Source organism: Anguilla rostrata, chromosome 6, assembly GCF_018555375.3.
Source record: "Anguilla rostrata isolate EN2019 chromosome 6, ASM1855537v3, whole genome shotgun sequence".
NCBI lineage: Eukaryota > Metazoa > Chordata > Actinopteri > Anguilliformes > Anguillidae > Anguilla > Anguilla rostrata.
In genome coordinates, this window is record NC_057938.1 from 29,175,356 (window position 1) to 29,200,271 (window position 24,916).

General features: G+C 42.2%; 2 protein-coding genes across 3 annotated transcripts in view; one reads left to right on the forward strand and one right to left on the reverse strand.

The window, feature by feature from the left end:
• nrbp1 (nuclear receptor binding protein 1) overlaps window positions 1-18,267 on the reverse strand; it is a 96,680-nt gene extending 78,413 nt beyond the window's left edge. The window contains exons 1-3 of one of the 2 annotated variants that reach the window (XM_064341091.1): window positions 17,637-18,267; window positions 1,659-1,973; window positions 1,446-1,568 (exon numbers count right to left, since the gene is read on the reverse strand). In XM_064341091.1, coding sequence (XP_064197161.1) covers window positions 1,446-1,568; window positions 1,659-1,889 — 354 coding nt within the window. In that variant the 5' untranslated portion in view covers window positions 1,890-1,973; window positions 17,637-18,267. Of the gene's footprint in view, window positions 1-1,445; window positions 1,569-1,658; window positions 1,982-17,636 lie in introns of both variants that reach the window. The other variant, XM_064341089.1, reaches the window with a different exon arrangement.
• LOC135257879 (saccharopine dehydrogenase-like oxidoreductase) overlaps window positions 1-24,916 on the forward strand; it is a 385,462-nt gene that overhangs the window by 158,275 nt on the left and 202,271 nt on the right. The gene's annotated exons all lie outside the window — the stretch shown is intronic.

Genomic DNA, 24,916 nt, shown 5'->3' on the forward strand with positions numbered 1-24,916 from the left:
GGCTGGTGTCAGTAAAATGTCCAATGGGGAGACATGTTGTTAGTGGGATAGGCGGCAGGAAAAATAAGAATGAGAAGAAAGAGAAGGAGAAAACGCAAAAACCCCTTAGTTTGGGGCTTTATTGTGTGGACATGTGAAGTTGTTTATGAAATCTGTCTGTTGAAATGGGGTGAGAATGTACAGAATTTAATGTTTTTAAGGGCTGAGTGTCTGTGGCTGTTGTGGTTATTTCTGTGGGGAACCCTGAAAAGTGCCAAACTCTCAGTGCTGGATAGGTATGGGGCAAGGTGTAACTTGGCGGGATGGCATACCTGCCATCCCAATGGCAATTTTGTTATTTACCTAATGGACAAAACAATTTACAGGGCCATTATACTTGCAGAAAAAAAAATATAGCTGTATGGTAAGGCTCAGGAACTACACACTACAGTTGTGTGTGTGTAGGGAGGGGGGGGTTGGAGGGGAATTCATGGCCTGCTTTCAGCTCCCATCAGAGTGTGTTTAAGGGGGAGGGGAGAGGGGCTGTCCGAGACGGAATGCAGTATCTGTATTTGAGCTAAATTCAGAAAAGTCACTGTTGTTTAGCCAAAACGTATTGCAGCAACGTATACTTGTGTCATGTTCTGCAAACCTTATCAAAATATTGTGCATATCAAATATGGTGTGTATTGGATGCAAGAGCACATCAGCAATAATGATCTGAATATTGCAATTTTGAAGTGGTGCTGTAGCACAACCTTGCGTGGTAGTCGTATGAAATGAGATGCACATTATCTACATGGGTCCCTTTTCAATTTGTATATTTCCAAAAATGGTGTGGTCAAATATCTTTCATATACTTTTTGCATTTTCATATTTGATTATTTTTAAGAATCTTGGATTGAGGAGGGTGTACTTCTCTGGACTGTTAGAGGGAAGCTTTCTGAGGGTTCCAGTGAAATTTAGTAGAATTTGGCCTTATGTAGCCTATGCAAATAATATTTTGCAAATAGCACACCCTACAAGCCGTATTGCAGTATAATAGTGTGAACCTGTGCATGCTCGTTCACTATAGGGCTGTCCATCATCCCTTGAAATATAGTCACAACTGCCCCTCCCCCCATCCCCCACTTTCGATACACACTGCATATGCTATTATATATGCCAGTTTTGAGCGTCTCATGCATTGTGGTGGTCAGTGTATTTTTCAGAAAGTATTGAGTGATCACATTTTAATTTATTCTATTTCAGGGGATTTATGTCACCGTGATGCTCTAAATAGTGAAAAAACATGCACCACAGCTGATTATTAGCCCTGTAGCCTATATAATTATAGAATTATAAAAACATATAATAAGTACTAATTTGACTGAATAGGTTAGTTAATCAATTTGGACCACCTTGGTTAGGCACAATACTGCAAGAGTGCAACTGCAAATCCCATGTGAAGGTGCACTGTATCCTACCTCCTGCAGCTTGAAATTCTTCCTCTCAGAGAACATGACCTCATTCCACACCACCTCCACACCCTCCTCTGTGTCCATGGCTAAGTAGGCACTGTCAATTCCGGGCACATTACGCTGGTTCACCTGTGGCAGGGGACATGATTGTGCAAACTTGACCACACTGGGTGACTTAAATTACCATGGCTAAATAAAGAGCAATTCAGAGAGCTGCACCTCCTCTCTCCGTTTCTGCCAGCGTCCACATGGGCTCTCCTCCAGGATCTCTGATTCATCCTCGCTCTCCTCCTCTTCATCCTCTGTAGCAGTGGCTGGAGGCCCCTGGCCTACAGCTGAAACAGGTGGGGAAACTGAAGACACACCCTGGGCAATGGGGGCCGAGGTGACTGTCTCTGGCTTGGCCTCTGGGGCTGAGGGCAGGACTGGTTTCCCTTCTCCTTCCGACATGGTTTCTGGTGGGATTCCGTAGCCCTTGCCCTCTCTCTCTCTCACTTGCAACTGTTCTCCACTTCTCACTGTTCTTCTGGAGCTCTGAATCATTATAACAAATGCATGGCCCATGTTACTTCAACAAGGAACTGCAATTCTACCCATATCACCTCAAGGATGTATACTGTGAACTCATCACATAGCTACGACAATAAACATTGAGTAAGGAGGATTGCAGGACTTGATTCAAATTTCAGAGTACAAAAAAAGACATTCTGTTAACCCCTTAGCGCACATGCCAAATCTGGCCAATCCTTGCCCATTTAGGGGGTACCCCTGTTTAAAGCTTTATAACTCCAAATGTGAACACCACAGAGACTTTAAAAATGGGTTAAATGAAGCAAGACATTTGTACCATTTATAATACTAGCTTAGATTACTTTATATTCATAATTTTGGAAGAAAAAAGTGCCAGAAATTTAATTGTCTAGGCAAAAAACTAATAAAATGAATTTGCTCTTTTTTAGTTTTTTATAACATTGTGAAATTTTTATAACATTGTGAAATTTTTATAACATTGTGAAATTAACATTTAGGTGGAGGCTTCAAATAAGCCCACTGGGTTTTCTGCCTCTCCCTGAACTGTATATTATTTGTTATCTTTGTCATTTTTGTATTTTTTAAATTGTGCAAAAATAATAAAACTAAAACTAAAATACAGAGAGATTGCATATATACAGCAGGTTAAAGTATAGGCTACATGTCCTGGATCAGAAACTTCTTGACCACAAGTTCATAAAATCTAAGGGTGGATATGTAGAACTACTATAGATGTATGAAGCAAAAACTAAGCAGTGTACCCAGTGTCTCAAAATCTACCCAATTATGCACTGCTGTAAATTTCACTACAAATCAACTGCTTTTACCCAAGAAACACACTGTTGCATCATTTTCAAGTGGGAATTAAAAGCTTTCGGTCTGTACAGTGGTCCAAGATAGCTAGGGGTCCAGAAACATATCCAAAATCAATAATTTAGACATTTTGGGTAGATTTGGAGACAATCGGTACACACTGCTTAGTTTTTGCTCCATAGATCTTTAGTAGTTCTACATATCCACCCTTAGATTTTATGAACTTGTGGTCAAGAAGTTTTTGATCCAGGACATATATACTTTAATCTGCTGTATATAGCCTATGTAATCTCCCAGTATTTCATTGTGAACTAAAAAATGAGCAAATTCATTTTAGATTTTTTGCCTAGACAATTGCATTTGTGGCACTTTATATTCATAGTTTTGGAAGAAATAAAGTAATCTAAGCTAGTATTGTAAATGGTACAAATGTCTTTCTTCATGTAAGCCATTTTTCAAGTATCTGTGGTGTTCACATCTGGAGTTATAAAGCTTTAAATAGGGTACCCCCTAAATGGGCATGGATTGGCCAGATTTAGCATGTGCGCTAAGGGGTTAAAGACACTCAATTTCAAAAATAACGTATACAACCAAAATATTTTGAGCAGTAATACTTACATAGCAATGATGAAATCGTATTTGTTTTCAGTAGATAGAGACAGAGACAGTAAATGAATGATGCTTCTGTCTTACTCCAGTAAACGATGTCAACTAGGTCTATCAGCAAACATATAGCTATGCCCAGAAGTTCTCAATAATAATAGTATTTTCCAAGAAATTACAAAAAATTGTTGGCAATGTTTTGTTAGGTGCAGCATCTTTAACTGCAACCACAGTGCACATAAGTGAATGCGATGTAAAAAAAAAAAAAAAAACCGCTGACCTATAAAACGCTATTCCAAAAGCAAAATTACGCATGTTATACACAGTTAGAAAGCTTATACTCACCTACTGAATAAATGAATTGTCAAATCAAGCCAGACTGTACTAAAAAGGGCGACAACGCCGTAAACAACACGTGTGGTATTATGCATGACTATTTCGGAAGGACCCAGATTTCACAGATGCCCATATATATAAGATTGTATATTTATTCAATATTTGGTCCCAGATATTGACTGTAGAATGACATGGTATCATTTTTGAAAACTTTGTCTCGTAAACTAATGTTGGGTTTATCTTGTTGCTACGGAATATTACATTAAATTACAGGCATTTGGCAGATGCTCTTATCCAGAGCGACGTACAACAAAGTGTATAACCATAACCAGGAATAAGTGTGTCGAAAACCCTAGAGAGAAGTGCCATTCCAAGTGCATAGTTCAACTTGGACCCAGTAGGTTAACAACCGCATAGTTCAACTTGGACCCAGTAGGTTAAACTGATTAACGTGAACACAAACAAGAACAGCAACAACGCAGTCTATGAAAAAATTCAAGCAATAGTTAAGACAAGTGCATTAAGTCACCTACGAAACAGCTACCTAGTTACAACACTAAGCTTACAGTCAATTTAGAGATTAAATTGAGAATACGATTACTCCGCATAATGACGGATTCAAAGACGAAACGAACTCACCCGATATGGTCTTCAAATGGATCCATGCCAAAGAAAAGTAATGATTCATCCTCTCAAAGCTTTTACTAACTTTTAGTAGCAAAAAACGAAATATCAACTCGCCACCCATGCTAACTGCTTCCTAAGCTCAGAGTACCGTATTATGTATTTAGACATTGGCAGAGTACAGCATAAATGGCGTCTTTTGCTTATATTCAATATTAGTAATTGCAGCGAGAAACTGCAGCTGTAGACACAAGATAGTCTGTTATGTAATGGTAGCAACGGAACGAAGCGGACTATATATGTATTACAGTCATTGTTTTATTATACCAGAGTGTTTTCGCGCGTTTGCACAGAAACTCAAATACTATCAATAAAATGGTGTAGCTATGTCTCAGCATAATGACAGATTCAAAGACTAAAACTCACCCGATACTGTCTTCAAATGGATCCAGGCTCAAGAAAAGTAATTATTCATTCTCTCAAAAAGCTTTTACTAAAAAACTTTTGGTAGCCTAGCATGCATTCTGGCTGGCACTGTCTTCCAGTGCTTCCCCGACATTCAGACCCTCCCCTCACTGATAAAAACTAGACCCTATGGTGTTGGAATACTTGCGTCGCCATGGATGTCGCTTGTATGTGTAAGTAAATGTAATTTGCTTATTAAAGCTATATTTAACAATGACCTATATGTCATACAGCCATAACAGGCTCTTATAAAACCGAGTTAAGCAAACAGTCAAATCTAGCAAAATGTTTTTTGATATCAAAACAGTTATTCATGCTTATTCTGAACTGCATTGAACGATCTGCATGAACCTCAACACCACCCCTACCTGACGGTCACTGAAGTGTATTATAAACTGAAAAAATGTTTTCATAATTAAAATTGTTCCTCATCTTCATTAACTACTTTATGCAATGAACCCCTAATGAATTTTTTTTTTTTTTTAAATAAATAAAAATAAAACAAAAACTACAAAATGTAAGGCTACAAATCTAACATGTTTTGTTGATTGTTTAATACTTTTTCTTCCATCTTTGTTGAAGCTCCACTTTCCCTGTATATTTGACTTTCATAATTTTGGGTAAATTTAAAGAATAGATCGAAAAGCTTCCCTGGATGGAATACATCTTCAGCTATCATGCCTTTACTCAAACTTGCTCTTAAAAACATTTAGACAGTTTATTTTTAATACATGTCATAAATGCTACAGTATAATCAAATGACATATTAATCACCAACTTGCCAGAATATAGCAATTGTTTGCTTTAATACAATGTTAAAAATTAGCTGCTTCCCTCGGCATGTAATCACTATCGTTGGAGGCAAATGCATCATTGCCTTTTAGGGTGGGGTTATCTTGTTTTCCTCAACAACATAAACCAATATTTAGTGGTATTTGAACAGTTAAACTAATATAATGTATGCATTTACTTGTGCATATTATTATGGGATGCAACATTTAATGAAATATGAACTCCCAAAACACAATACATGCCAGAATGTCTCAGTATCAAAACTAGCAGCCCCATGGCTTCAAAATTTCATTGCAGTTGTGGACTCGAGTTGACCAGGCTCACGTCCCCATTTTCACCGGAATGACAAAAAACACCCATTCATAAAACAAAAACATTTTATACTAGACTGTAGATAAGATCTTGGCGAAGACATGCATATAAAAATCTTGTTGTTCAAACTAGTTTTCCTGGTGACTTAGCCACCAGAAAACATGCATACCAGCAGCAGTTTAGCTGGCCGTGGCATACTATTCTAGCTACTGGGGATACGGAATCTAGAAAGCGGCACGTCCTCTTTTCACCATAATTATAAAAAAAACACATTCATAAAACAAAAATTCTTTATACCACACTGTAGGACTAAATATTGTTGTTCAATCAAGGTTTAGCTGCCTAGCCATGTCAGAAAACATTTTATTAGGCCTCATTCCTGACATAACTTAGACGAAATGGAAATTGAACAATCAGGATGCTGTTGGGACAGGGGTTGACTAAAATCTGATTATCATTTCATTTTACCAATAAAAAAATCCCTTCTGTGGTTATTTTGATTAAGTTAGCGTGTGCTGTTTTTTGGGTGCCATTTCACTTCCGAAATAGCTGGAGTTCCTTAGGGTGCTGGCAGCCATAACGTTTTTACGACACCTAAATATATGAACATATGAAGAAATAATAACCAATTAACATCTAAAACCTTTCATGGTAATTTTTTCTGGTCATAAAATGTGTAATAATGTCTTCAGTGTAGTTAATATTTTTTATAATGACCCTATTGATTTTAGTGAAGCGTTAAGTGCAGGCACAAACAGTCAAACAGTCAAATTAGCATAATAATTTCTGACTTCTAAAGAAAAACAAGTAATCGCTGAACTGTCAGTGTACTTTTGAAACTATTTAATAGCTTCATCTACTTAGATTTCATACATTTCCTTGTTAAATAACCTGTTTAAGTGAGCCCAGATGCCAATTTCGTTTTCCGTTCGTGTGTGGAACGCCCATTGTGATTACACTGCAGGCAGAAGATTCAACCTACCGTTGAACCTCGAGCATTTCTCTAGCTAGACAACTGTACTACACCAGTGCCACCCTGGAGGCCATTTAGGCTACATCCCTGAAATATGTTGTCCGTGTTTGCATTCTTCATTTGAGGAGCAACAGACATTAAAGCTGCTTCTTCCCTCTTTGTCATTGCGATGCATCTTGGTCAGTTTCAACTAGTAAGTTGTCAGTGTTCTATTGCTCCCTCAAAATTGAAAAAGTTGCCACAGAGGCCAGCCAGCTACCTCTAATTTACACTGATGCAATGACTTTTTAGAAGCTTCTGATTGGCCAATTGTCATACTTAGGAGTTAATTGGCACCTGTGGCTGTGTTTAAGGGCCTACCTTCAGAGCCACTGCCTTTTGCCCTTGATACCATGGTAAAACCCAAGAAACTCAGCCAAGACCTCTGAGAAAAAAAAAAAAATTGTGGACCTCCACAAGTCCAGTTCCTCCTTAGGATAAATTTCCAAACAACTGAAGGTACCACAAGCATCTGTATAAACAATTGTATGCAAATATAAAAATCTTGGGACCACACGTACATCGTTCAGGAAGGAGGCACAAATTAACTCCCAGGGCTGAACGAACTGTGGTCCGAAAGGTTCAACTGAACCCCAAGACAACAACAAAGGAACTGGCGAAGGAATTGGAGGCATCAGGCAGGGCTCAACAGTGCGAGCATTTCACTCGCATTGGCCCCTAAAAATAGGTAGGCTATGTGCAAACCGGAAAAATAATTTACAAGCAGTGTGCGAGTAAAGATTACAACCTACCGTAATCTTTCTTCCCCCCGCCGCTAATTGTTCAAAAACTCCAAGTCCCACATTCCACAAGCCGCAATGCGCCAATCGCAGTTTTCTGTGATGGCGCAGCCAGTGTCAAGTGAGAGGAAGGTGAACAACACTGAAAAAAACACTAAATTAACGTACATGCAGACATTGCTAAAAATGAAGCCCATTCATTTTTATTTTGAGCGAAAAAGAGACGAGGAGAAAGCTGAATCCGGCGAGGGGGATTCGCAAGGTTCAACTAACGAGGCTTCGCAACGCTTAACTGAGGTAGCTAACGTTATCGTTAACATGGCGGCTAGTAACGACGGGGCGGCTGAGAACGACGTTAGCGAAGCTACTGTGACCCCCGCTGTCACTTCAACATCCACTGGAGCCGGCAGAGGGAGAACATATAGATATAATGCTAATTAGCTCAAAATGTTTCCATGGCTAGAGTTCAAAAACAACGTCAAGGGCGGAGTGTAGCACAGTGGGTAAGGAACTGGGCTTGTAAACGAAAGGTTGCAGGTTCGATTCCCGGGTAAGGACACTGCCGTTGTACCCTTGAGCAAGGTACTTAACCGAAATTGCTTCAGTATATATCCAGCTGTATAAATAGAGCATCTGCTAAATGCCTGTAATGTAATGTAATGTTCTGCAAATATTGTAGAAGGCAGAAACAGGCGGGCAACTTGTCGTTCGTGTCAGGAAACCCGCATTTTAACACTGTTAAAATGCAGTGTTAATATTTTAAAAACTGTTTCAATGTTTCAAAAAGTTGTTTCAGTGCTTCAATGTTTAAAAAAAAAAAAAAAAAAAAAAAAACTTTCAAATGTTTTAAAAAGCTCTTGCAATATTTTATTTAAAAAGCTGTCTCGATGTTTTAAAAGCTATTTCCAATGTGTCAAATTTTCAAAAAATCTATTAAAATATTGACAAAGCTTTTTAAAACATTTAAAGGCCCATGCCTAGTGTCTAGAATAGATACTAGGGTCTTCCACTTCCATAGTCCTCCACTGGTTTTCACATCATAATTGCACACAAGGAGAAGGAGCACACACACTATGGCTAGCCATTTTAACATATAGCCTAATAGCTAGACTGGATATATGTATTGCAGATATCCGTAATTCAATTCTTCCTAGTCAAAAAGAACATTTCAGATATCCACATCATTATTCTTCCTAGGACAAATGACGTCACTTTTGCCATTTGTGTGTTTTGGGCTTTCAATTTCAGATATCCACAACGTCATTCTGGATATCTGCAATAGAATTCTTACTATGAAAAACTCCCATTGTAGATATCTACAATCCAATGTTACTAGTCATAATTTTAATTACAGATATCCAAAATGAAAAACCATCCCAGATATCCAGCAGCCATACCACCATGCATTCTGCTCCTGCCGACTGACTGAAGCTAACCAACTGTGGGCTTGGTTAGTACATGGATGGGAGACCACCAGGGAATACTGAGTTGCTGCTGGAAGTGGTGTTGGTGGGCCAGCAGGGGGCAATCTTCTGTCTGGTCAAATAAACCCCAATGCCCCAGTGCAGTGACGGGGACACTGTGCTGTAGGAGATGCCATCTTTCGGATGAGACGTTAAACCGAGATCCTGACTCACTGTGGTCATTAAAGATCCCATGACACTATTCGCAAAGAGTAGGGGGTTCCCCGGTGTTCTGGCTAAAATCCCAGATGTGGCTCTCGCAATAACTTGCCACCTAATCATCTCGATTTAATTGGCTAAAAAATGTTCTCTCCCTCCAGTGAAGCTGCTCAGTGGCCAACAATAGAGGACTGTGGTTGTACTGGGCAGCTCCCAGGTGTGAATGTGTAAGAGTGTGAAGCAGGGCGTTCCTGCAAAAGAGAATCTGTGCTCAGCGAACCTACCCTGGGTAAATTAAGGTTAAATAAGAAAAATAAAATAAAATATCCATAATGTAATTTTGAATATCCAAAAATACATTTTGACAAGTAAAAATGTCATTTTGGATACATACAACTGCAATTTTACTAGGAAAAATACAATTGTGGACATAGGCTATGTATAAATATTGTGGATATCCATAATTGTAATTCTTCCTATCCAGAATGCAGTTTTAGATATCTGAAAGTGGCATCATTTTTACTAGCAAGAATGCAATTCTGGATATCCAAAAAGATAATAAATGCCAAAATGGCTCACTTCAGTTATGACTAGTAACACACACATGCACGTGCAGTATAAATATGTATGTAATAAATTGTTTGTTAATAAACTGTGTTACTTGAACATTTTTCCACTGTGCTCCTAAATTTCTGTGTGTGCTCCTAAGTTTTTTCAATTAGGAGCACATGTAGCCTACTCCTTGGGAAAAAAGTTAGCGTAGAGCCCTGGGCATCAGGTACAGAAGTATCTACATCCACCATTAAAAGAATCACATCGCATTCTACAACGCATTAGCCTGAAAAGGCTGTAGCACAAGGAAGAAGCCCCTACTCCAAGTCCGGCATAAAAAATCCAGAATGAAGTTTGCAGGTGATCACCAGGATGAAGACCGAGCCATTTGGAGGAGTGTGCTCTGGTCAGATGAAACAAATTGAACTTGGCCATAATGATCATCGCTATGTATGGAGGAAAAAGGGTAAGGCTTTTAATCCGAAGAACACCATCCCAACTGTCAAGCATGGGGGTGGCAGCATCATGTTGTAGGGGTGTTTTGCTGGAAAAGGGACAGGTGCACTTCAGAAAATACACGGCATCATGAAGAAGGAGAATTATCTAGAAATACTGAAACAAAACCTCAAGACATCAGCTAGAAAGTTAAAACTGGGTCTTCCAAGCAGGACAGTGATCCTAAGCACACAGTTTCCACCAGTGTATTGCAAGCCTGGTGGCCCACCAGGCCTAAATTGACCCCCCGCCGGGCCTAAGCATCAAGGAATGTTTTTTCTTTTTCTTTTTTTTTTTAAATGTATTTTTAAGATGTGTTTTAAACTACAGTTACAGTGGGGCGGCTTGGTTGGAAAGCTCACCAGCGACATCTATCACTATCAACTATCACAAGGTAACATTACCTAGCAAGCCACCATTTCTTATTTAGTAGGTTAACTAACCTCATTACAAACTGCGTTATCATCTCGTCGGTAAGTACATTCTTTTTATATTAACTTAAGCAGTGTGTAGGTAACGTTAAACTAGTAGCATCAATGTAACGTTCGATACATTGTAACATTACATGACTTATTAATCGCCACTGAAATAACGACTTCACATGTTTATTAATAACATTAGCTTGATGACACTGATGTGCACTACAACGTGGTCATTTAGCTAACTTAGCTAGCTAGCCAAACATTCAGTAACACAGATAGCCTACTTCCTTTGTGACATTTAGGGATAATGTCAAGGAGGACAGATAAGCCAAAAAACCTTAGACAGTTAATTCAGACGGGGTGATGGCGATGAGGAAGAGACTGCTAACAGGGTTGTCACTTTTTTCCCAAAATTACATTCGAACGAATAACAAATAAAATGGAATTCGTTCGAATTAATTTGAATCTTTATGTAATTTGATACTCCAGCGGAATGGACGCGGATAATGTAGGCTACCCTAACTTAACATGCCTTGGCTCGCTCTCCTTTTGCAATCCCATCCCATTTCATAATCGCAAACAAACTTTCATTAACAATTTATTTATTCAGTAGGCGAGAGCTTTCTAACAATGTATAACATGTCTAATTTTGCTTCTGGAATAGTGATTTAAATCTCAGCATAACCAAAAGTTGTTTCATTATCGGATTAACTTAGGCATTGATTCGAACAAGAATTCGAATTTTGAATAAAAAGTGACAGCCCTAAATGCTAACATTCGCAGCTCCGCTGAGTCAACGTTAGCTGAGCCTTGGGTCAACGAATCGCAGCCAAGCACCTCGTCCTCGGTACAGCCGAGCACCGCATAGAGTGAAAAAACTTCGATATTTATTTTAATTTATTTTGTTGTTTAAAGCATTCCAAGACATTGTACATTGTTGTCAGACTCTGCTATGCTGTAAATTAGAGCCCGACCGATGCCAGATTTTTGGGTCCGATGCTGATCCCGATTTTGGAGAGTCCTAGCCCACCGATTACCGATGTTTTGACCAATATTTTGTCAAAAAGTGCAACATTTTCAAATCAATTTGAAAAACTTTATTTTATCAAAGGTTCTATATTTGAGATCTTTTAACTTATAAGCAAACAAATAAATAAAAATAAACACACAAATAACTTTGATAGATAAAAAAATGTAAAAGATGATATTAAATTAAATATATATATTAACACCATCTTCAAGTGGTGTGAATTCAAAATAACTCCACTACTCCTTTCTTTTCCAGCCATCTATAAAGAATTAATTAAAAAAAAATCAGTTCCAGTTTCAAACATGTATTTTCATGAATATTATTATTGTTGTTGTTATTAATTTATTATTATTATTTCTTAGTATCTATTCTCAGTAAAGGAATTATTTTATTTTATTCCTACTACATGATCTCAAAGAGTAAGACTATCTAGCGAGCTTCCCTGTCCATAAGAATTTGGTGGTGAAAAAAAACTACAATGCGCTCTGACGCGTGACTAGATGACACACACTCACTTGCAATAACGCATTAGCTATTGACATAGCCTCGTTATTTCTTATTATTTATTCTCAGTAAGTTAAATGAATTATATTTTCTTATTGTATTCCTACTGCATGATCTCAAAGAGTAAGACTTTATCTAGCGGAGCTAATGAGTGAATCAAGTGTAACGTTAGATGAAACTAAATTGACTGGATGAAATACGTAACGTGAAGCTTGTCCATAAGAATTTGGTGGTGAAAAAAACTACAATGCGCTTTCGTACAGGTTACATTTAGCCTAACTGTTGGTTGATTCACTTCAACAGCAATCCTTCTCTCATGTTATCACGACAAAGCTAGATAACATGGCTTAAAATGATCCACGTTAGAAGTGTTTTATCAGCGTTTTTACGGTCTGGTTGGCTTGCTACGATGACGCGTGACTAGATGGCACACTCGCTTGCAATAACGCGTTGGCTATTGACGCAGCATCATATAGTAGCTAATATCATTATCTCAGATTAAAAAAACAAATGTGTGATGCATTCAATCACCATTTTATTTTGGCTGGTTATTTATTTGAGAATACAGCGATGTCCTCTGGAAATGTAGATCCTACGCTGCTTATGTGCTCACTGCCACTTCATAAAGGCTTGCTAGCCAGCTAGCTTGCTAAAGTGAACCAATGTTAGCTAGCTCACTCGCTTGATAATGAGGATTAATAAACATAGTGGTCGTATAAACGCATTTAATTAAAAACTTTAACTAAATATACGTACCTTTATTGCGGCAATCGAATCTGTGCAGACACGTCTTGCAGTGGAGAATATTGGATGAGGCACGAGTGACAAACGTCTTATTACAGAAGTAGCGCGTCAGCTGCTGCACTTCACACTTGTATTAGAGCTCCCTCTACTGGATAATTCTAGTAAACGGCAATTACAATGTTCGAACAGACAAGTACAGATAAATAATCAATGTTTTTTTTGTTTATTATACTTATTTAAAAATCGGGACACATCCGCCGCATAACTGCCGATCCCGATGTCGTCAAAAAAGTCAAATAATGGCCGATATATCGGCCAAACCGATATATTGGTCGGGCTCTAATACCATGAAACAGGTGAAAAGCGATTGGCAGTCCAACCTAAGGTCTGATACACTGTCACATCTTCTTATGGTCCAGCTGTCCTCTCCACAGATCACGGAGTATGACCCCACAAAAGCTGTGATGCCGTGGCATCCGGACTCTGTCAGGAGCAGGAGGCCAGACTTCATGGACCGTGCAAAGAGGGTAGAGAGTGAGGAGTAATGTCCACACCTCCGATAAGGAGAGAAATGAGGTCTGTATGGGTTCAAAGTGCAGTAGACGGGCGAGGTTGGGGGCAGGGTGGATGGGATATTAAGGTGGAGATGCCATATGTAAACACAGCCAAGCTCCAGCTGTAGCCTATATACACTCGCACACACACACGCGCGCGCACAATTCTCACAGATATACTTAGTGCTGGTGTAAGAGCTTACTTTAAGATAAGTTACTATAGGTTTTGAATTATTCATGGAAAACAATAGAATCAGTGAGGAGTCTGATGAGGAGGTTTAAGTTGATTAAAATGAATGGCTTGAATTGATTAACTGTTGATCAATATATTAAAATAATTTTGCTTCAAATTTTCCTCTGGCCTCCTCTTTAAGTTTGTATTCAACATAATACCTTATTATCTCAATGAAATGTACTGAAACAAATGTGACACAAAAAGGCAATTTATTATTTTGGCTGGTAAAAAATATGCTTGGCCGGTGGATTTTTTCATCTACCAGCCGCCTTGGCCGGTGAGTCAAAAAGTTAATTTTGGACCCTGTGTACAGAAGATAACATCTTAACATGTTAGCATTTCACCTACTTTAGTTAACCTAGTTAGCGTGTACAGATGCTATCCTGCATGCATTAGTAGGAGCTACGGACACACAGCTACAACCCTTGTACGGATGCTATCCTGCACACATGAGTAGGAGCTAATGACACACAGCTACAACCACTGATACAGATGCATGGACATACGGAGGACAACAAATACAGGGGTGAGGACATGCCATAGCTAGCTAGCTATATAGTTAACCAAGTTTTACTCATGACACTTTTAGGATGACTAATATGACTAACATAATCGCTACTTACTCATCCCCGGCTGTATACGTAACGCTACGTTGCGACGTGGGTCTGGATGGTTTCGTACTTCTGAGCTATGCGCCCTCACTGAAATGCATTGTGCCAGTTGGAATTTGAAGCAAGCCCACACAATTCCTTAAGGAATTGTAACCTTTTATTTCAATACCAACGTTGGTAATGAAGTAATATTTTTCACCAGGTTGTCCACGTTTATATAGCCTAAATTAAACAACACGGTAAGAACGCACGGGGCGAAGTATCTAAAATGTGCTTTTAGTAGTCCATCTTCGGAACATTGTAGTTTCACCACGGCAGACCCACGTCAATAACATCCGCCGTCGCATAATTACGTAGACTAATGTAAGTGCAGTCGGATTCTCTTAGCGCCACGGTTGTCTTTTCCAAAGTCCTTATGAATTCTCCTTCACATCTTTCCTTGACCTCATGACGTTTTCCTTCGAGGTCAAGGAAAAGTGGTTAGGAAAAGACATAGGGCGTAATTTTTTTGACTATTCGGACTGCATGGAGAATAGCTAGTCTTTTTATACCTTGATTACGTTTAGAATATTGAATATAACGTTTTTTCATATTTTTCCGAAGTAAAATATTTTCCTACCGCACAGACAAAGATATGATTTAAAAAAAATTTTCTTTATATTAGCCAATTGAGCTTGGAAGTCAAATTGCCTCCAGGGGGCGTCTGGTTCGTGATGTCACAGCCCAATGTTAAAATCCTAACGACTTTTTAAAAAATCATTGATTGTAAAATATCTATAGCGATTAAAAATAAAAGATTTCTCACGTTTTTTTGGGACCATCATTCTCTACCGTACCATATGCTTGGTTATATTTATTTCAATCTCTGGAGGGAAAACGGATTTGTCGATTTACGATGTGCTGGTGGTCCTCAACTACACTAAATGAGTCGCACGGATACACGTCACAACCACGTGTGCTTGTAAGTCTACCCGCCAAGTGCGGTGCCTAACTACTGGTCTGGGATCAGATTTCCCTTCCCAGGTCCTAACTTTAATCATTAGTAGGGGAAGAAAATAACTGACTCTGGACCAGCAGACAGGGCCAACTGCACCCAACACCGGTGGCTAGCCAGCTATACCCACGACAAATGCGGTGTCATTGGTTAGCTTAATGCATTTTTGCAATGGTCAGGACAATAATGTGAAGAAGGGAGAAAATCATTCCAGATCCAACCATGTGGAGCAGGTCATATACAGCCAGGGTAGATTAGCGGGTCTGTCAGCGTCAGCATGAAAGATATCGTTCATAAAGTTTTGGTTAGCTAACGTTAACGTTAGGAAGGGCTGGATCAGCAGGTAGCTAGCTAGCTGTCAAAGTCAGGTTTATTTGTCATTACAAACCATATGCTGTACAGTACACGATGTAACGAAACTTCGTTTCGTAAGGCTTCGGTGTAACAGACTTTCAGTGTGCTCACAGCACTTACAAAGGAATACACACATTGTGAAAATCAGAATCACAGTGCACTTAGACAAGACAGGTGCAGTAGGCAAGAGATAAAACTATTTATTAGAAATTGTCTATTAAAACAAAGTAGTAAATATATTGTCGGTAATTTATCGAAAACCATGCTGGCTAGCTATATTGTTGTGTTAAAAATATATATGACATTATATTCCATTTGAAATTACGTCTTAAGTTAGTTAGGTTAGGTTGTACTCTTTTATACGGTCTATGGTTGTACTTTATAGATCCCTGAAAGGAAATCCTGTTGTCATCACGACCATACAATTATGATGTGAAATAAACAATATAACTTAATAGTAACAAATCTGTTATTTCCAGTAATGTTAAATTGAAATAAGATATCAAAGTGACACTAGAAGTAAAAGGGCGCAAGCGTGTTCCAGCTGAGCCGTGACGACATAAGCGTGCGTCGTGAGTACAGTACCGGTGTAGTTCCTAAGCGTACTAAACGTACACAACGTTGTACCTTGTACTTCTCATGGGTCAATCGTGCTGCTGATATTATATTTCATGAGTCATATGTCATGAGTACCGCATACCAATAGCTAACTGGTTCCCGACTTGTAACTAAAAATAGTGCTTACTGAAAATTGCCCCATTCATTTTCCCATTGACAAATTTGCTGGAAACGAGGGGAGTGGCTTGGCGACGTTTTCACTTACAAGCTCTATGACTGCGCTATCCTCGTTGTCCACGTGATTTGAGAAACACAACTGAGCATGTCTGTTGAGCGAAAAATTGTACTTCCTGGTTCTCATATGTTTCTATTGGCGTCGCTGTCTTAACAGGCTGCCTGAAAAATGCATGAGGCGACTCCAGTTTCCGCTCTATTTGGGGAAACGTTCCTAAACAGAGGACCACACTTGCGCATACTTGTATTCGTTCCGTAACTGAATGACCCATTTGAATTGATTTAACTTAGGAAACCTCTACTGTTTTCATAAATAAGCAGTTCTCTCGAACAAGTTCTCCACAATGTCAACGGACTGAAGTGTACGAGTTCGAAACACTTCAGTCGACAAATCGATAGGCATAACAAACGGTTCTACTGCACATCGTCATTGAGACTTGTTAGCTAACATTTCGCGCTTGTTATTAGCTCCTGCTGATCCCAAGCAAGTGGGTTCACAAAAAGCACAAATTAATCGAAATGTCTAGCGAAATAACTCGAACTCAAAGGGTGGTACTAAAGCGGTTTACAGTTGCACAAACACACCAAAGTACCGAATCTTCGATGAGCTAGGTAGACTAATCTAATACAAAGTAAATTCACCTAGCTAGCCACATTATTTCAAGAAAAACTGTAGTCTAGTCCGGTGAAGCGTTGCCACGCTCGACTCCTCCTAGAATAATGATAGTATCTACTAGTCACAAGTACATTTTGCAGGCAATTTAGCATAACGAGTCTAGATGGCTAGACAAACAACCGACTGCATTTTAGCTGGCTAACTGGTCAGCCACTGCCGGCGCTTCAAATGTTTTAACGAAGAACCAAGCTAATAATACACATCAAGAAATTATACTAGCTAGCTACTTTCTCTCGTGGTAATAACGTACGGAGGATCAGAGGCCTAATGCTGTTTTCAACAAGAGGTACATGTTACATAGCCGTTTTTATAACTAGTTTACTTGTGTTGTAAGTAAGAAAACACCCGATTAGCTAGTTAAGCATTTTCCTCAACAATTATTACCTTCGCTTGTTGATGAGATCAATTTTGTCAGTTCGGACGCGGTAAGCAGTTCTTCCACTCCTTCCAAGGGGCTTCTTGATAGCAGTCCTTCACGTACTCACAGGCAAGCAGATCAGTCCTCAATGACTAGCCAACTGGCCAAAAGTCGCGTTCCATAAAGCGCACTTGCTTCGTAACAGTTAGGCAGAAGCTGAGCTCTTCTCAATTCGTTCACTTTCAGGTTAGTAGATTTTTGGTTAGCAAACAGCCATCTTATTAACCGAAATGCACACGGTTAAAGCTATTATCAAGATAGCTTCCTATGTGAGGATTAGCTAAATCAATGGCTTGATAACGTTAGCTAGCTACCTATTAGCCTATAACCCGCTAGCTAATTTAGCTATAATTGATGTGCTTTTTCTGTCGGAAGATAAAGCTCCTGGCTAACACAATCGTAAGCACACGTGTAAATAAAGGCTAGTATTACCGCAAAACATACGCGAAAAGCGTTCACAATACCGATATTTCCGAACTAAATGTGTCTCGTGTCTATCCCTGCAGTCAAATAATGGCGACTGTCGAATGCAGAGAAGAGGCCATTCTCTCATCACTAACTTCAGCCACACATTTTTTTTACATGGTATGACGAAAGACAGACTTTCGACAGCACCAATCGCTACACAAATAGAGTGTTACAGTGATTACGTATTTTGTAGGCCAATCCCGAACGTTTCTTCCGCCATTGGTTCCCTCCAGAGATATGCACGTCAGATTTCGTATAGGAATTTCGTTTTCTGCCGAAAATAAGGTATTTGACGAAAGTATTCCGAAGACGGTTTCACGTTTTGTTCTACGAAATACATTACACGCAATAATATATCAGCCGTGAATTTAGAAACAGTTATGTGCTTTAAAAAAGTAAGTTGCTAAAAAGTTACTATGTTGAAACTACAACGGTTGTCACGTGCAAGAGGGCTAGTATTGAAACTTGAGTGGTGGTTGTTAGAAAGCGACCATTGTTGTAGTTTCAAAATAGCAACTTACTTTCTAAAAGCACGTAAGAGCTTCGAAATCCACGGTGGTGATATTAATGGGTGTAATTTATCTCTTAGAACAAAACGTGGAGCCCTCTTAGGCTTACGGCTTAAATCGACTTTGCTATAACTCTATGACCCACACAAACAACGTTAACTTTAACAGTACCCACACAAATGACATTCACGCACTGCCATGTTTAAAATCTGAAATTAGCAAATTTACAAACTCAGAGATGATCTAACGTTAGCCGTTAGCTAGCTAGCTAGCTAGATTGTGAGCTTGCTAAAATTATGTTGATACATCCAAATACATTGAATCAACTGCACACACTGTAAGACATTTCCAGTTGGTTTAATTTGGAAATGCAAGTTCACCTGCTGCCTTGAAAATGCAAGTCAACTCAATTTGAAGATTACCTTTGTTTCAATTAAAATTGAAATTAAAGTTCATAAAGTTGATTTAACTACAATGTTCTAGTTGTCTCAACATTGTTTTTTAAGTTGTCAAAGTTGATTGAACTTTTAATCACTTGTTGTTTCAGCTTAATACTGTGAGTTAAAACAAAGAATTATTTTACATTATCAATGCAATAAAACTTTCCTTATCTAGCTGAACAAACACACATTTCTGCATTACTGTAACTCACAGTTTCAAGTTAAAAGCAAGCTAGCTGGGATAACAAGCATGCTGTAAGATCATTCTGACATAAAACCAAGAATTTTAATGTTGGCTAGGTGACAAGTGACAGCAAACCTATTGTAGCAAGACAGGGCTCTATCAGGTAGCAGACTCTGAGACAATTCAAAACTCAATTAAACTTTATTGATGTGTCTTTATTGGTTTTAAACATTTTACATTTTTAAAACATATTCCTTTAAAACGTCAAAAGGAACAAAAAGTACATTCAGACAGACTTTCACTAAATTACCAAAAAAATCAAAAAAGGAAACCTAATACAACAACCCTACCTATATTTTAACTAATAATCACAAGACAAAATTATCTTAAGAATATTTACAATAAATACAATTTTCTTTAAAATATAAACAACAATACGTGTGCTCGGGAATGGGGTGAAGAGCGGGTGCCCCTCCTAGGGGGGTGGACTATATGATGAGTTCTTTCCAGTGGTCCACCCCCCATTTCTCTCTAGCCAGGTCCTTGTTCTTTCGAAAATCCGCCAGAACGCTGTCCTGGAGGAGGTTCTGTGTCCTCCTCTGGAGAGTGACCAGGTCCACAGTTGTTTTCTGGTAGACCTTGATGTTCCTCGTCTCCCACAGGACCTGCTTGATGGTATTGACGATCCCCACTGACGCTGGAGCTCCGTGGTCTTGAATCCCTCTCGGGGACCGTAGAGGACGCTCTCAGCCGTCAGGGAGGACCTCGGCAGCAACCTGTTATGGGAGACAGAGGAAACAACAAGGCCCCATACCCGCCTAGCCACGGTGCACTCCCAGAACAGGTGGTAAATGTGTTCCGAGTCAGTGCAACCGTGGGGGCAGCGCTCAGTCAGGGCTAAGTGCCTGCGATACATGAAAACTCTTGTGGGGAGACACCTGTGAGCTGTCATCCAGGCAATGTCTTTTTGTTTGTTGGTAAGACACTTGTGCGTCACATTTGCCCAGATGACTTGCGGGTCCCGGGCCGGCCCTGACCTCGGGAGCGTGGCAGTCTCGTTTGATCTTAAATGAGCCATGATGATTTTATAGCTCCACGAGGTCAGGCCAGCCCTGGGCAATCCCGTCCCGAAAGCAAAGTCCTTCAGGGCCTGATAGACATAGGGGGGGTCCCAGCTATATGGTATGGTAAGGTCCAGCACACCCAGGCCCATTGCCCGTAGTAAGGGGGTGGCATAGTACCTGGCAAAGGCACCAGAGGCCTTTCCCACCTTCCCAGCGTTCTGGACCAGGGCGGCCAGACCTTGCACCATAATGATTGTGACTATGTCCGGGACCCCCCGCCCCCCATTCCTCTCCTCTTTGAGGAGGGTGGCTCTACTCAGTTTTTCCATTTTGCTCCCCCAGACAAAGCAAAAGGTCAACCTAACAATTTTCTTGCTGGTGGCCTTGTCTGGGGGAAACACCCTCCCCACATAGAGAAGAATGGGCAGGACAATTGCCTTCAAGACAAGGATCTTACCCGCCATGGTCAGGGGCCGCGCACTCCAGCTCCGGTTTTGTTTCGGACGCGGCGTAGGGCTCTCAGCCTGGAAGGTCACCCCCAAGAGCTTGATGGTATGTCTGCGCACAGGGAAGGAAACGGTTAGAGGCTCACTATAATAGGGAGACAGAAACTGTTCACTCTTGTCCTGTTGACCAGGGTGCCAGTGGCCACACAGAAGTCGTCCAACACCTTGGTGGCACAAGCGATGGAGCGACTATCTGTGGCGACGATGGTGATGTCGTCCATGTACGCCATCACCTTTAGCCGCTCTCCCCTAGCCCCCGGCAGCGGGTAACCCGCCACTCCGGGGCTGGCCCTGATGGCCTGGAGAAACGGTTCCAAGTAGATGACGTACAGGAGAGATGCTAGAGGGCACCCCTGCCTGACGCCAGACCTGATGGCAAACGGGTCAGAGGGCTGCCGGTTGACAACCACTCTGCCCGTTATGTCAGTCAGGCAGATCTTTGTCCAGCGCCGGAGGGGGCCAGGAATGTTCATTCTCTCTAGCACTCTCTCCAAGCACACATGACTCACCCAGTCAAATGCCTTCTCCTGGTCAAGAGTGAGAAGGCACAAGGGGGACCGCCGCTCCCCGGAGTGGATGATTAAATCCCTCACGAGGAGCAGGTTGTCATTAATGGACCTCCCTTGCACGCTGCAGGTCTGGTCCGGTCCGACCACCGATGTTATCAGGCCTTGGAACCTCCTCATCAGCGCCTTCGCCATGATCTTATAGTCAACTGAGAGGAGGTTGATCGGCCGCCAGTTACGGAGGTCCTTCAGGTCCCCCTTCTTTGGGACAAGAGCTACTGAGCTCTGTCTCAGTGAGGCCCCCAACCGCCCCTCCCTGTACGCCGATCTGAAGACCTCAGCCACGTCCTCCTTCAGGAGATCCCAGTAAGTTTGATAGAACTCAGCTGGGATTCCGTCAGGACCCAGAGCTTTGTGCTGATTGAGGGAGAGCACGGCCCAGGTGAGCTCCTCGGTGCTCAACTCCGACTCCATCTGCTTATCCCCCAGGCATCTGTCAAGGCGGCCCAGGAAGGTGTCCATGAGAGCCCCATCGGAGGGCCTCTCACTATAAAGGCCCCCGTAGAACTCCCTGGCCACCTCCCGGACCTCTGCCTCTTCAGACACCACCACACCTCTGTTGTTGTAGAGAGACAAGATGTTGTTAGTCTTAGACCGCGCCCTGCGGAAGAAAAACCGTGTGCACTTCTCATCCTCCTCGAGGCCCTGGAGCTTGGAGCGGAAAGTAAATTTTTCCCGCTCTTCCCGGTAGAGGGTGGTGAGGCTCTGCCGAGTCTGTACGATTTCACTGCTAACATCCAGGCCTCGGGACTGGAGGAGGCTCAGTCTCTGGAGGGCAGCATTGTGGTATACAAAAACTGCCCTCCTTTCCTTCACCTTCCTCCGCCCGACTGCCCGGAAGTAGCCTCGTACTCGCTCCTTCACCATCTCCCACCACTCCACCGGGGAGTCAAAGAGATGTTTCAGACTCACCCACTCCAGGTAGCATCTCGAGAAGGAGAGTCGCACCTGGGGGTCTTGGAGATGGCCGGTGTTCATTCGCCAGAGCCCCTTACCCACGGTTATAGGTTTCTTCCAGGCCAGGGACACGGTCACCATGTGGTGGTCTGAGAAGTGCACCGTCTGGATGGAATAAACGGGCACCCCCAGGCCTGGGGAGAGCAGAAACAAATCAATTCTAGAAGAGGAGCTACCAGAGGAACTCACCCACGTGTGTTGGGGGGGAGAGGCGCCCCCGGCGTCGCGGAGGGAGAAATCCTCTATGAGGGACCACAGCAGGTCGCTGGAACGGTCCCGTCTGGGTCTGCTGCGGTCCTCATCTGTGAGTGCACAGTTGAAATCCCCCCCCACGACAACCGGCATTGTGCAGTGTATGAGTGATGGAAGTTTTGTGAAGAGGGAGACCCTCTCGGCCACGCTGGTGGGGCCATACATGTTGATGACCCTGAGTGGGGAACCCCCGACCTTGAAATCGGTGACGAGGATTCGCCCACTCTCTACAATGTTGCTTGATGTTATTCGCACAAAGGGATTTTTCACCAACGTGCCAACCCCATCAGCTCTGGCAATGTTGGAGCCAGACCAGAGAGAGTCTCCCAATCTCCATTCTCCCCCCAGAACGCCATCCAACTCCCGGAACGGAATGCCACATTCCTGGAGCAGGATGACGTCCGAGGGGACCTGTGAAAGAACGGAGAAGACTGTGTGGCATTTGGCAGGGTCTCTGATGCTACGTGTGTTAAGTGATGAAATTGTTAGTGAAAATGTCATGTGTATTATTGTTATGTATGATTTATGAGCCAATATTGCTGTTTGCAATGTCTTTACAGATTTTGTTGAGTTTTTGGTTAAGAATGTCCTGGTTATTGAGGTGCCTACTCACCCCCGGACTGTGTACTCACAGGCCTCCCCTCCTGACTGCCTGGGAGGTTCCGTCCTGGAGAGATGGGGGCAGGTGTTCTTGCCCCAGGCTTCCCCCCAGTCCCGGGAGGGTCCTGAGAGGAGGATTATGCTCCATGCCCTTTAATAGGGTCTGGACCGGAGGCTGGCTGGTCCCCAGTGATTTTGGCGTGAACAGTGATGGTGTTCTGTAATGTTTCTTTGTGATGCGTGGGTGGTGGTGTAGATGGTTTTGCAGGGCGGGGAGGGGGCTCAGGCCTGGCTGTGAGTTGTGTCCTATGTTCCGGCTTTGAGAGTCCATGCCGCACGAGCAGCCTCCCTCTCCTCTGTCCTGATTCTTCTAGACCTCTCCGCTGCATTTGACACTGTGGACCACTCTACCCTCCTGTCCTCCCTGGCAGCATCAGGGATCCGCGGCACAGTCCTTGACTGGATTGAGTCCTACCTCTCTGACCGCTCCTTCCAGGTTGCCTGGGCGGGTAAGGTATCACCACCCCGTCCCCTCACCACCGGAGTTCCCCAGGGCTCAGTCCTTGGTCCCCTTCTCTTCTCCATGTACACCTTGGCCCTGTAATATCTGCCCATAGCTTGTCCTATCATTCCTATGCCGACGACACGCAACTCTTTCTCTCCTTCTCCCCATCGGACACACAGGTCCCCGCCCGCATCTCCGCTTGCCTGAGGGACATACAGAGCTGGATGGACAATCACCACCTGAAGCTCAACCCGGGAAAGACGGAGCTAATCTTTATTCCTGCTCTATCCTCTCCCCTCCTCGACTTTTCCATTTCCTTAGGGGACACCGTAGTGACATCATCACCCTGCGCCAAGAATCTCGGAGTGATGATGGACAACAGGCTGTCCCTCTCCAACAACATTGCAGCAGTAACCCGGGCATGCAGATTTTTCCTATACAACATCCGCAGAATCCGCCCCTTTCTCACCACCTACTCAACCCAGCTCCTGGTCCAAGCAATGGTTCTATCCCGCCTGGACTACTGCAACTCTCTTCTGGCTGGACTACCGGCATCTGCCACCAGACCCCTGCAGCTCATCCAGAATGCTGCGGCTCGTCTGGTCTTCAACCTCCCCAGACACTCCCACGTAACTCCCCTGCTCACTACCCTCCACTGGCTGCCTGTTATAGCTCGCATCAAATTCAAAACATTGGTTCTAGCATACCAGGCAGTCAAGGGATCAGCCCCAGCATACCTTCACAAGATTTTCAAACCCTACATGCCAACCAGATCCCTCCGTTCTGCTACCTCAGGACGCCTAGCACCTCCCCCTCTTCGCACCTGCACTTCCAGAACACGTCTCCTGTCTGTTCTGGCCCCACGATGGTGGAATGACCTCCCTGTGGAGGTCAGAACAGCTGAGACTGTGACCCATTTCAAACGACGACTGAAGACCCACCTCTTCAGGCTGCACTCTCCCCATCCCTCCCTTCCCCCCTGTAAATGACTAAACTTAGGGGTGTAACTAGGCAGCTGTTTAATAGGTGACTTAGTTGATGCGCCAGTCTTAACGACTACTTGTATTTTTATTTATTTTTATTTTTCCATAGATTGCGTTGTTGCCGTTCTCGTTGTTAGTGTTAATCAGTTTAACCACCAGGGTCCAAGTTGAACTATGCGGTTGTTCCCTGTACTTGGACCGGTACTTCTCTC